Source organism: Phoenix dactylifera, unplaced genomic scaffold, assembly GCF_009389715.1.
Source record: "Phoenix dactylifera cultivar Barhee BC4 unplaced genomic scaffold, palm_55x_up_171113_PBpolish2nd_filt_p 000971F, whole genome shotgun sequence".
In the NCBI taxonomy this organism is placed as follows: domain Eukaryota; kingdom Viridiplantae; phylum Streptophyta; class Magnoliopsida; order Arecales; family Arecaceae; genus Phoenix; species Phoenix dactylifera.
The window spans coordinates 121932-134765 of NW_024068328.1; the positions used below are offsets into that span (position 1 = coordinate 121932).

The 12834-nt window shown below is 40.0% G+C and overlaps 1 protein-coding gene across 3 annotated transcripts; it reads left to right on the plus strand.

Annotated features, from left to right (window-relative positions):
- The first annotated feature begins 4836 nt into the window (after nt 1–4836).
- Nucleotides 4837–10125, plus strand: LOC103697310 (protein indeterminate-domain 5, chloroplastic-like). 3 transcript variants are annotated; one of them, XM_017840639.3, is made up of 5 exons: nt 4837–5019; nt 5106–5206; nt 5393–5654; nt 6529–6925; nt 8563–10125. In XM_017840639.3, the coding sequence occupies exons 3-5, from the start codon at nt 5492–5494 to the stop codon at nt 9701–9703; spliced, it is 1701 nt and encodes a 566-aa protein (XP_017696128.1). In that variant the 5' UTR covers nt 4837–5019; nt 5106–5206; nt 5393–5491; the 3' UTR covers nt 9704–10125. The 3 variants fall into 3 exon arrangements, with proteins under 3 accessions (XP_017696128.1, XP_017696127.1, XP_026656993.1); XM_017840638.3 differs by having other exon boundaries at nt 5131–5206; XM_026801192.2 differs by having other exon boundaries at nt 5131–5206; nt 5411–5654.
- Nucleotides 10126–12834: the final 2709 nt, after the last annotated feature.

Consider the following 12834-nt stretch of genomic DNA (forward strand, 5'->3'; position numbering starts at 1 on the left):
TCGTCAAACTACAGCAATCTCATTATGAATAGCCGAGGCATCGCAGGTCAAAGGACCATACAACTGTAGCATTAAGTAAGTCACTGACGAGTGGATAGACATCCAAGTGACTACTTGCTTTGGTCATACTCAGTACCCTTGTTCTCTAACAAGCACTTACACAATCACTCTAGTGTCCCCACACTGTGGACTCAAGACTCATCCATCTGACTAAGTGATCTGTGCACTAATCTCAGCGGATCGATCACCGTCCCTCGTGATGGATCCATCGATCAGGAGCAATTCAGAAATTAATCACCAATGACACATGCCTCAAATTCTCAACTCTTGAGAATACGTGTCATCATCTTATTAATTCCTTGGACGATTCATGGACACGTAAGAACATGAATGAAAAGAATGCCCATCCTAATAAATTTATTATTAGGTCAAGTATAAATTTATGTCCCCGAACAAAATAATGCGTCAGCCAAATTGGCTTCTAGGGCATACTTCTAACAGTGGTATCAAAAGAATCCATGTTATGCAAGGATTGAGTCAAGTCATATTGGGTCATGTGTGGAGAATTTAGTTTAGTCGTATGAGTGAAATTGAGTTTTTAAGTGAGAAGATTAAGTCCATGTGTTTAAGATTGAGTCTTTGTAATTGAGTGCCATTAAGAAGGATTCCTAATGCCGTGAAGATCATCACTCATCACGTGGAGAAGTTCAACCATGAAGATCTCTCACATGTGGAAGGAATTCAGATTTCAGACCTAGTTGAAGTTCGTAATAGATAAAACACCATATAGTATTTTGCAGATTTTGGAAGTTACAGAAGTCCGATTAAGTTGATTCAAATTTTGTTGGAAAGTAAACATCCATAGCTTTCAATGACTATAAGAACATAAAATTTGGAGATTGGATGAATTTTGAGAAGTCTTCCGAACTTCATGCTGATGCTGGTACTCGAGCAGGAGTTTGAGTCAAAGTAGGAATTGTATGCGGCTGAAGATTATCCATTTAAACTCCAACCCACGCACAATCAAGGGGTGACACTTTTCGAACCTTTAGTTGACAAGTTTTTTAGGAAGTTTATCATTTGATTTGAATTTTAAAAAGTGTCCTTATTTGGTTTTGAGTCCAAGTAAAGTCTGGTTGTAATCTTTATCTTTTCCAACCTTCTTTTCTATATAAAAGAAGGTATGAAGAATAAAATTGAGAGAGAGAGTTTTAGATGACGAAATTGGTGAGAAATCTCTGGGTATTCCAATGTTCTTTCGTGAGGAGAGATTCCTCTACATGCTTGGTGAGATTCCAAGTAAGATTGGAGAGAAGGTGAGACTCCTTCCTCTCTAAAGATTGGATCTTTTGGAGGTGAGACTCTTCCATTGGTCCAATAGTTATCCTTTTTATTTTCTACTTTAATTTCTTATTTTCTGTAGTCTTCTTCAATATCAGATTCTATTCCATTCATCTAACCCATCTATATAATTTATAGATTTTAGTTTTTCCCAAAATCCAAATAACTCAGCCATACACCATCTCTTCCTTATATTTCTTTGAATCAAGTTTTTTCTTTGTTTAAATCTCCTAAAATCATTCCATCATCATCTAGCCTTTCTCCCACATCTCCTATAATCCAAATCCCATTACTTTTCCCTAAGAATTCACGTCCGGATCAAGTTCCACAAGATCAGCCCATCCGTGAAGTTCAAGATTTTCTGAAAGAGTCGACTCCTTCCGACCACGAGTCGACTTCACGTCGTCTCGAGTCGACTCCAACTTCATCGAGTTGACTCCAAAGTCGATCCAAGTCGACCTCCAGAGCCTCTCAGGTCGATCCGTCTGGTACAACAAAGAGCTCGTTCCCTGATACACCCAGTGAGTCGACCCCAACTTGCTCGAGTCAACCCCAACTTGCTCTAGTTGACCCCAAGAAAACTCGAGTCGACCCCAACTGGAAAACAGATGAAATTGCTCTCTGGATTCTCTGAGATGGTCGACCTCAATCCATCTCGAGTCGACTCCAGCCCATCTCGAGTCGACCCCTTTTTACCTTGAGTCAACCCCAAGCCTGCTGACAGCCTACAGCGAGTTTGCAGAAGTGTTTGCTGAGGTTTCATCTTCCTTTCTTCCATCCACATGAAGTCTTAGCATCCATTGCCATTAGCAGAGGAAAGAAAAGAGAAAGAAAAAGACATCAAAGAGAAGTTTAGCCCTCGCCTATCATCAAGAAAAAAAAATTATAGCAATCCGCTCCCTATCTGCATCAATTGGTATCAGAGCCCACTGCATCTCCTTCCGATCTGCGTCATTTTATAGTCATCAATTTTATAGACAAGCCTATGTATCTCAATTTATGATGATCAATGAAAGAAAATGAAACTTAAAATTTTACATTCGTAGTTATATATATGCTGTGTCTCTACTTCAATTCTCATGATGATTAGTTTGGTTTTAACAACACACTAACATAAAATTAGGATCTATACTTGATTTTAGTTATTACAGAACATCAGGATCGATACTTTATTTTAGTGATTAACACATGCGTTGCTAAACTATTATTATAGTTTGACACTTTTACTGATGATATCTTAATTTCATCATTAATTTATAAAATTTTAATGGCAACATAATTTATTATCAATATATATATATAGACTTCTAATGACCACTCTATAAGTTTGTTATTAATGGTATATACTATAGTGACTATTTTATAATATTGTCACTAAATAAATATGATTTAGTGTTGAATCAAAATTGTCATCAATGCATTGACCAACATTTATTTTGGTCTCAAAAATTATGACAACATACTTTATCATCACTAAAGAAATACACTTTAATAACCACTCTATCAGCACGTCATTTAAATGTACATACCCACACTGACCATTTTCAAATATCATCACCAAAGACATTAGCTTTAGTGATAAATCATAAATTCATCATTAGTGAGTTGACAACCATCAAGTTTAGCGTCAAACTTGTTACAAAATAACATATCGTCATTAAAGCTAGAGATTTTTAATGATCACTCTATAAGCTTATTATTAAAGGTGTATACTTGTAATGATGAATCAGAAAATTGTGACAAAGTCATCAATAAATAGAGTTTTTTAAAGTGGAAAAATAATTTTTGCCCCAAAATCGATTTAGGTCAATTCATTAATTATAATATTATGATTCATCCCTAAAAGTTCAGCAATAAATGCTTGAATTCTTGTATAGTTATTGTACCACAACAAATTAAGGATGTTTATAGTAGTGGTAAAAACCATAGCAAAAATTATAGAAAACTATTGGTAAAATCATTGGTAAACTGCTGCAGCAGGTAGCACCGCCAAAAGCTATTATCATGATTTTGATGACCATTGGTATATATGATTCTATTGTAATGGTCTTAAGGCATCCTATAGCAATGGTTTATAACCATCGATATAACTTGTTATAGCAGTTACAACCATCACTATCGATGCAATCAAAATCAAATATTTCTTTAATAAATTAATGTTGCATCTTCTGTAATCAAATAGTTTTTATAAATTAATGCTAAAAATGAGTCAAATACTATCGTGCCGAATTCATTTCCGTATCTGATAGGGTCTAGATGGAATTAGGATATATACATACACCAGAATAATATTAGCTTCTGGTATGAAGTTATGGTTTATTATACTTATTTATTTTTTTCAAAATATTAATTTACTTATTTTAAATATACTTGGATATTTTTATTTTAATAATTAATTATTTTTATAAAAAATTCAATCCTCTTTATTTCTAAAGAAAATAAAAATGTATTTTGAAAATATTTTTATTTAAAATATTTAAAAATATCAAAAATAGTCTATAGCGATAGAATTAACGTCTATATTGTAATATCTTTAATTTAGTTACTGTAGACTAAAATTCCATAGTTTTATTTGTTTGATGCATGGTCATGTAATGCACAAGGTACAGAAATTTCTCCAAGCAAACATATATAAGCACCTAGATATTTAAGTCATGATTCATTGAGAAACTTATCCCTTTATTTGCATACAATTAACCATTTACATCAAAAATTTAGAATTAATCATGTATTGTGTTGCAATTCATTGCACAGCTTCATTACCAGATGTCAACACTCCATTAAAAGGCGCACCGTCCGGTTACTAATACTGAGTTTGTAGCTTTAAAGTGTAGTCACAGCACCATGATTAGATTAGTATTAACTTCATATGTAATCTAATGTTGCATAAATGGAAAGGAATAACAACACAGTTTAGAACAAAACCATTCAATTCTTGAGCGGTAAATTAGTAATTTTAGGTGAATGCTTCGTATGGGCAGAAGATTATCCAAACATCGTGTGCAATGAACATCACAGTTTGCATTGTTATTTGCCCTGCGGTTTGCTACCAGCAAAAATACAAAAGTAATTATTAAAGAAAACAGAAATTTAAGGGAGGAAAAAGGAAGTACCAGTTGGGAGGAAGGAGAAAACAAACAAACTATTAATTTGTATGACAGAAAAGGTAGTAATGGCTTCTCCTTCTACTAATTAATCTCACTGCACTCAGAAACTGTTATAGTTAGCAAATGAGCTGGACAACAAAGCCCAACCTATCTATTTTATATGTCACTGTAATTCGTGTGCCTAAAATTCTCTCTTCTTCACGATGCCGCCAGGGGTGACTGAGGAGGGTAAGGCCCACAGGTCGGTGGACCCCATCCTTAGCCGCATAACGACACGCTTTGCCTGCGCAAGACCGCCATCAACAGAACAACTCTCTCTCTCTCTGCTCCCCACCCCCCATTTATTACATATTATGGAGGTATTTTTATTTGTGGAGCAAAAGGGTGAGGAAAAGGTCGAAAATAATTAGGGACTGCAACTGTGTGAAAGGAGAAAAGTATGACAAGGAAATGAAAGGCATAAAACAAGCACTAGCGTCCACCCTACACCTCCACTGCTTCAATTCTTATTGACAAGAAACGAGAGCAGTAGAAGATAGAGGAGGAAGATCAGGAAGAGATCTTTGAATTGGTTTGTTTTTTTTCTTACTCCCCCTTATATCGTTTTGTTCTCTCTTTTTGCTAGTTTAGAGTGCAACTGTTTGTTTGGATTTCCAGATCTCTTTGTTTTTTGTTAATCTAGGAAGAGCCCGCTGGAGGGTCAGAGTTTGGAGGCTTTCGGAAGGGTCGTCCAGGGGGTGTCTCAGATCAATACCCATGTAGGGTCTTCTGCCTTTCTTCCCTTTCTTTGTTTCTTTTCTTGTCTTTTAGATTTAGAAAAGGGGAAAGTGTGGATAGACAGATACATAGATAGAGGAAACAAAAGATGGGGAGCTCATGGTTGCTATGTTGGGTAGTCGGAATTTTATCATGGTTTGATATTGACTAGTCAGTTATCTTATCAGAAATTAAAAAAAAAGCAGGAGGTCAGGAAGAAGAAACGGGAGGAAGAGAATCATCTCGAGAAAAGAGAAGTGCTGTTAATTTTGGCTCTGAGATAGGAGATGGCTTCAGCTTCGTCGACGGCACCCTTCTTTGAAATCAGAGAAGAAGAGCTCCACAACCAGATGAAGCAACAGCAAATGGCCTCGATACCCACCTCTTCGACAGCAGCTTCGCAAACCACAGCCCCAGTGAAGAAGAAGAGAAACGTCCCTGGAAATCCATGCAAGTATCTGCACACCCACACACAGACGCATGATGAATCCCACATACTCTTCAGTTGCATGTCTAAGGCCTTTACCTCTTTCAATTTATCTCTTGATTCTTAGAACCCTAATCTGGAAAAATAAACCCAACTTTGATCGGATTCGTTACTAGGCTTTCTTTCCTGAACTTGACCTTTTCCTATGCTTTTTAATTCTTGTTTATATAATCTTCAGAAATACTAATTCATTAGGTTAGTGAATCGAGCTATTTCAAGGTCAGATGAAATGAGTTTTCTGTTTCCCGTGTTGCATATTCGGCAATTAATGTCTTGAAAATTTTGACTACTTTTTTTTTCTTGATACTATTTTTGAGGACTACATGAAAATGATTTCTTCTTCTCTCTTCCAATTTCTTCACCATTCTTCAATATATTTCTCAACTAAATGAAATGGAAGTTCTCAAAAGTTCATGTCATATGTTTATTTCTTCTCCATGCCCTTCTTTGCCATCATTCCACAATCTATCTCCCACTTAATCATTTCAAGTCCTTTCTTGTGTTCACTAATCCAAGAAAACAAAAGAATTTATTCAGATTTCGTGTCCCTTAGATCTTCTAAATTCAAAATTAACTGTTTGCTTCCTACTTTCATCAATCTTTCACGAATCATTTTAATTACTTACGGTTCTCAATTCAAGGACAAACTATGTTAGAATTTTACAATTTTTTCAACAATCTTGGCCTTTACTAGTTTCCACTCACTAAACTAATACAAAATTAATAACCAACCAATATATTGCATATCGCTATTTCAACTAACAATACAAAATTATAGTAGGATAAATTAATCAATCAATTATCTCAAAATACTCATGAAGAACATTTTTTGAGCAGATCCAGATGCGGAAGTGATAGCTTTATCGCCCAAGACACTGATGACGACAAACCGGTTCATCTGCGAGGTGTGCAACAAGGGGTTCCAGCGGGAGCAGAATCTGCAGCTGCACCGCCGCGGCCACAACCTGCCATGGAAGCTGCGGCAGAGGAGCACCAAGGAGGTGCGACGCCGGGTCTACGTGTGCCCCGAGCCGACGTGCGTGCACCATGACCCGTCCCGCGCCCTTGGCGACCTCACCGGCGTCAAGAAGCATTTCTTCCGCAAGCATGGCGAGAAGAAATGGAAGTGTGAGAAGTGTTCAAAGCGCTACGCCGTGCAGTCCGACTGGAAGGCACACTCCAAGACATGCGGCACCCGCGAGTACCGTTGCGATTGCGGCACCCTCTTCTCCAGGTACTGCACTCCCGTTTATATCCATTCGTTAATTCTTGATACCATGCATAATCCGTCATTCCATTTATCCATCATTCTAACATATCATCATAGATTCCTCTAAATTATATCCATTCCAGTCAGCTAGCTCCAGATGATGATTAGGGTTTTCTTTTCCAGTTTTCCTTTCTTCGTTTGTTATTATTATGGTTATTTTTTAAGGGGTAGGGTTAGAGTTGTAATTCCCCGGTGTGGAGAGAGAGAGAGAGAGAGAGGAGGCGGAGTTGGGTTTACATGGCAGTAAGGTACTGCACCCACGTGAATTGCCTAACCAAGCTCATAGGGCATCAACTGGAAAAGGCTCTCGTCTTATCACCGAAAAAATAAAAATAAAAAAGGCTCTCGTCTTTCTCCTCGAAACCAACGCCTTTTTCTGCGCTTCTTCTCTCTCCTGTTCACGTGCTGCCATGTAAGCAGCTTAAAAGATTTGTTCCCTTGTGGGCTGGATGTGGGAAGGCCCTTGGCCTTAGCAGGTGCATCTTCTCACGAAAACGTTAGGATTGGAACTTGGGAAGAGCGCCCCCCCCCCCCCCCCCCCCCCCCTCCTCTCTCTCTCTCTCTCTCTCTCTCTCTCACTTGCATATTTGCCGCGGGGAGGGGGTAGGGTGGGGTTCAATGTTCGTTGGCTCGCTGTGATCAGAATGTGAGGCTAAGAGAGGTGCCGGGCATATAATGATACTTAAAAGGGAGCGGCTCTCACCGTTTTGGCAAAATTCTTTCATTCGGAAGCATGGAGGCTTCGTACGATTTGGAATTTAATGACATGGAGGGAAATAGAAGCGGGTGTTATTGATAATTGAGCTTCATGTTGCTCGCAAAAATGGCATGCTTGCATTCATTGAAGGGTGTGACCTTTTTATTTTTCTTTTTTTTGTACAATGCTGGGCAAATGCAAACGAGAGAACCAGACCACCGTTATGACAAATTACAGACCACCCATACATTTTACGAACATCCTGTAATTAATCCCCAACAGTAAAGAACAGATCGGAACCCCTGAACTGCAGATGACCAATGGGAACAGAAGGACGACAGCTAGGTACGTACTTGGCCTTAAGAGTGCTTCTTGGAATGGGCTTTTCCTTGACGGGACTGACCTTTTTCAGCCTCTTGGGGAAATTTCTTCTCTCCCCCCTCTTGATGCAGTATTGTATCTTGGGGAACTGGACTCGCTTGACATTCAACTAATGGAAAAAAAAGCGGGTACTTCGAGCCTTCAGGTGGATGGTGAAATGCCTGCCCTTGGATTTTTTCTACTAATTTAGTTGGCATGAGTAATGATGAAAGTACTTCTGAGTATCTGGATATTAATTCCTCTCTCTGACCTCCTCTGAGTGCCTCTAAATGGGGTGCATGTAAGTATGGGAACTGTACTTCACTTCTTAACTAGAATTATTCTAAATGACAAGCAAGTTCTTTGAGATACTTGTCCATGTACTTGACTAGCTAAGTTGTAAACTTAAGCCAAGTAAACTTGTTAGGCCTAACTTGCATGCAAGGTTAGTCATCAAAATTTAATGAATTATTGTATTCACTGGTGTACTTCTATGCAATGAAAAACTAATTGAGCACACACATTTTTTTTCTACTTCATGCAGGCGCGATAGCTTCATCACTCACAGAGCCTTCTGCGATGCCCTAGCACAAGAGGGTACGAGGCTTCCAACCGGACTGAGCGCTATCGGAAGCCACTTTTATGGGAATAGTAGCATGGCTTTAGGCCTATCTCAAGTAAATTCTCAAATTACTTCACTACAAGACCAAAGTCAGCCATCCTCCAACATCCCTCAGCTCGGTGGAAGCAGCGCCAGTGGATCCCATTTCGATCACCTCATCTCATTTCCAAACCTTTCCCCCTTCCATCCACCTCAGCCTCCTCCCTCTTCTGCCTTCTTCCTTGGTGATTGCTCGAACCACGAATTCAATGAAGAAACACAGTCCCACCATTCCTATCCCCAAAACAAGACCTTCCGTGGGCTAATGCAACTCCCTGATCTCCAAAGCAGCACTATCGCCTCTTCCTCTTCTGCCGCTGCTGCCACAGCCAACCTCTTCAACCTCAGCTTCTTCTCCAACAGTAGCTGTACAAGTAGCATCAACACCAGCAACAATGCTAGCAACCAAAACAACCACTTACTGATTTCTGATCAACTGAGAAATGGAAATGGCACCACCCTTATCTCAGGAAATATGAGTAATCACATGGGTGCCAGCATATCTTCTATCTTTAGCACCTCAATGCAAAATGAATCCTCCTATCCTCAGATGTCTGCGACCGCTTTGCTTCAGAAGGCTGCTCAAATGGGTTCAACAACAAGTGGTGGGTCCTCCTTGCTTCAATGCTTCAATAGCTCTTCATCTTCCGGTGCAAAGAGAACTAATTTCCAGGCTAGCTTTAGTGGCGGCAGCAGTGGTGGTGGAGATGGCTTGAGATATCAAATGGAGAATGAAACCCGTCTCCATGACCTAATGCATTCGCTTGCAAATGGGAAAGCTGGTCTTATTGGTGGCTCCGATGGGATCGCAGCATTTGGTGGGAGTTGCACAACTGGTCAGCAAGGACAAGAATCTGGGGGATTTGGTGGGTTCAATTCAGGCTTGTGTAACGTGGACGAAGCCAAGTTTCATCACAATCTTTCAGCTGGAAGCGTTAGAGGTTCCGATCAGCTGACTAGAGACTTCCTCGGGGTTGGTGATATGGTGAGGAGCATGGGCGGTGGGGTTTCCCAGGGAGAATAGCATCATGGCCCAGACATGAGCTCCCTGGATTCCCAAATGAAGTCTGCATCCTCTAGCCGACCCTTCGCCAGTGGAAGCCTGCAATGGTAGAGAAGAAAGAAATAAGAAAGAACCAAGAGAAGAATAGGGAGACCAAAGGCCTTGAAGATATACGTAGCTCAACCTGGCGAAATGGTTGGGGAATCTGTTGCAGTTGTTGTTGTTACTGTTTAGTTAGTAGGATATAGATACTTGAATGTTGGTTAGAGGGTTCCATCTCTCGTTTCTTTTGCTTTCTAGCATCATATCCCTCTCATAGATACAGATAAACTGAATGCATTTTCTTTTGTTTCCTTTTCATGATTCCTTTTTTCTTGTCTTTCAGGTTATCTTTATTAAGAAAGGTGCATGATGCAATTAACATGTCTAGTTCTTATGTAATATACCACCACTTTGTGCATGCTTCTACACCCGTCTCGGTCCACTCATGCAATACATTGGGGTTGGCTATCTCATAATTGCGTCCACTTACTCTTTCACCATGTATCTATTGGCATGTATTATTATCTCTCTCTCTCTCTCTCATGACATTTTGGTTAACTCTCATAATTGCGTCCAGTTACTCTTTCACTACGTATCCATTGGCATGTATTACTATCCCTCTCCCTCTCTCTCTCTCTCTCTCTCTCTCTCTCTCTCACACACACACACACACCCACGCACGCCCCTGTCTTATAGGAGGGGGGGGGGGGGGGGGGGGCGGGGCGGGCGCGTGGTTGAAAAGTAGCTTGCATGTGTGCATGAACTGCGTACACTCGAGAGAGTTGGAGAGAGAAGGGCCTATGGATGCTCTTTCTTTCAACGTGAGGAATGTTAAATTTCAACTCTTAAATTCTATTGTACGCTAGAGAGGCTCTTAAATTTCAACTTTGGAGTTGACGTACCAAAGCCTACCACTTCTCAAGTCCTACTACTTAATCTACACTACTCAAAATTTCCACCCCCATGGACTGTAATAGGTTGATATTTCCTCCCTCTAACCAATTCTAACACTTTGACCCCAATGACCATACCAACCCCACCAGCCAAGCACCTTCCATTGTCTTTCTTCTCTCGCTCTCTCTTTTCTTCTTCTTTTATCCTATCTTACCATTACCTCCCTAAACTGCGCTAGCCCCTCTCCCCAGCGAATGCCAGTTTTCCCAAGTCTTTAGCATGTCCTTCTTGTTTGCTTCCAAATTTCTCCTTGTATGATGTTTGCGATGTCACTCACTGGGTAATGTTTCTCTGGTAGTTGTTACAAAGTTGAATGGCATTTAATTTTGCCGTCTAGGGGTATCACGGATCTATGGTCGTCTCTTTTTCTATAATTATCCCTTATGTTTTTGTCATCTTACTTCCATCCTTTTCTCATGCCCCTCCCTCTCCTCCCGCCTCACAAGTCTCAATCATTGCTCCATAGATGAATCTCTCTCTCTCTCTCTCTCTCTGACGCACATTTTTCTTTATATTTTCTTTAATAATTGCATTATCTAGTCTAGCACTGGAAATAAAATTCGCAAGACCTTGAAGGACATGTGAGTCTGTTGGTTCACGTGAAGAGCAGCGGATGGTATAAATTTCAAGTAAATAATAATTCACATTTTTGTGTGCTCTTTCTAGTACCGGTGCATGTAGTCGTTCAGATGAGAGCCATGTATTACTTTTCTTCTTATATTTTCCCAATTAATGTCAATGAAATTTAGCATTTTCACATGCACCCGTGATTCAAAGTACTGCATATGGTGTAGTAGATCTTTCTTCTCCGGTAACAAAATTAAGGTGGGCATACTGCATTCCTATCTTGTGCACCACCTTCATGCATCATTTCCTCGAAGCGTCTTATAAACAGGATCAACTAGGGGACTGGGTGTGGACGTTGAGATGTCAATATTCAAATAATTCATAATTCATGGAGCTCAATCTATTGTTGTTATAATTCTAAGAATAGACATGACTCCACATATAGGCAAAAGAATTTGCAATAAACACGAGACTTTTGTTTGGACAGATTTTCGAATCATAGTTTTTTTTTAATGTGCACTGCTATTATTATTAAAGAAAGGACGCAGACATTCTATTCAAACTTGGGATCTTATGCTCATTGAATCGATACAACCATCCCAACGGTATCTCTCAGACTAATTTTGCAGGATTAGCACAACCATTATAAACTAATGCTCGTCATAGCTAATTGTAATCAAGTTTTACTTTTAAAAGTAGATCCCCAGCTAAAATTATTAAGACTATGTTATGCTTACAAATATAAAATAACCCATGGTTTTTGTCTTTAGCTTTGTCTCAATGGCTTTGGCCGATACGTTGTGAGATTTCACGGAGGCGATTATCAAGATATGCTCTCATAGACGTTATTCTAAGTGGAGGAAATAATGAGGATTTTTTGACGAAACAAATATGTCACATGCAACATTCCCGACACATGAACCCACAAGTCACAAGCATGGAGCCATTGAGGGCTAAATATTTGTTTTATCATGCCACTAGGAGCATCTAGTCGGTTTGATGCATTTACTTTTTCGGTTACAATGTACAATTCCATGCTAATGGTACTATAAGAAAATGGAGTTTTACCGATCCTTTTTTGCCGACGTTTTTTATAAGCGTCGGCGATTTTCGGTCCAACCCCAACATATGCCGACGCTTTCTAAAAGCGTTGGCCATAGACGACGCTAATTAGCGTCGTGGTAGATTGTGGCCTAAGACGATGCGTATACGCATTGTCAGAACTCAAATTCACAACAAAAAACAAGCGGGCCATTCCCCTCCTCATTCTACATCCCAATCTCAAGCCCTAGCTCCTCTCTTCCTTCCTCCTCTCCGGCGACGAACTGCCCACCCTTGTCCTCTCCGGCGCCGAGCGACGTCCGACGGCAAGGTCTTCTCCTCCTCCCTCCTCTCCGACGACGAGCGGCCGATCCTTGTGCTCTCCGGCGTCGAGCGACGTCCGACGGCAAGCTCCGCTCCTTCTTCCTCTCCAGCATTTTATTGTAGGTGAGTTTTTTCCCCAACCCCTCCCTGACTAGGCAAGGGCGAAGGGCTCCTTGCCTAGTCAGGGACTCTGTAACCCTAATTTTTTGAAAAATTGGAATGGG

Bases quoted from the DNA above. Each gene is read 5' to 3' on its own strand.
- LOC103697310 (XM_017840639.3), top strand. From the start codon at position 5,492: ATGGCTTCAGCTTCGTCGACGGCACCCTTCTTTGAAATCAGAGAAGAA. The intron at 5,655-6,528 runs GCAAGTATCTGC...TTTTTTGAGCAG, and splicing joins AAACGTCCCTGGAAATCCAT to ATCCAGATGCGGAAGTGATA. The intron at 6,926-8,562 runs GTACTGCACTCC...TACTTCATGCAG, and splicing joins TGCGGCACCCTCTTCTCCAG to GCGCGATAGCTTCATCACTC.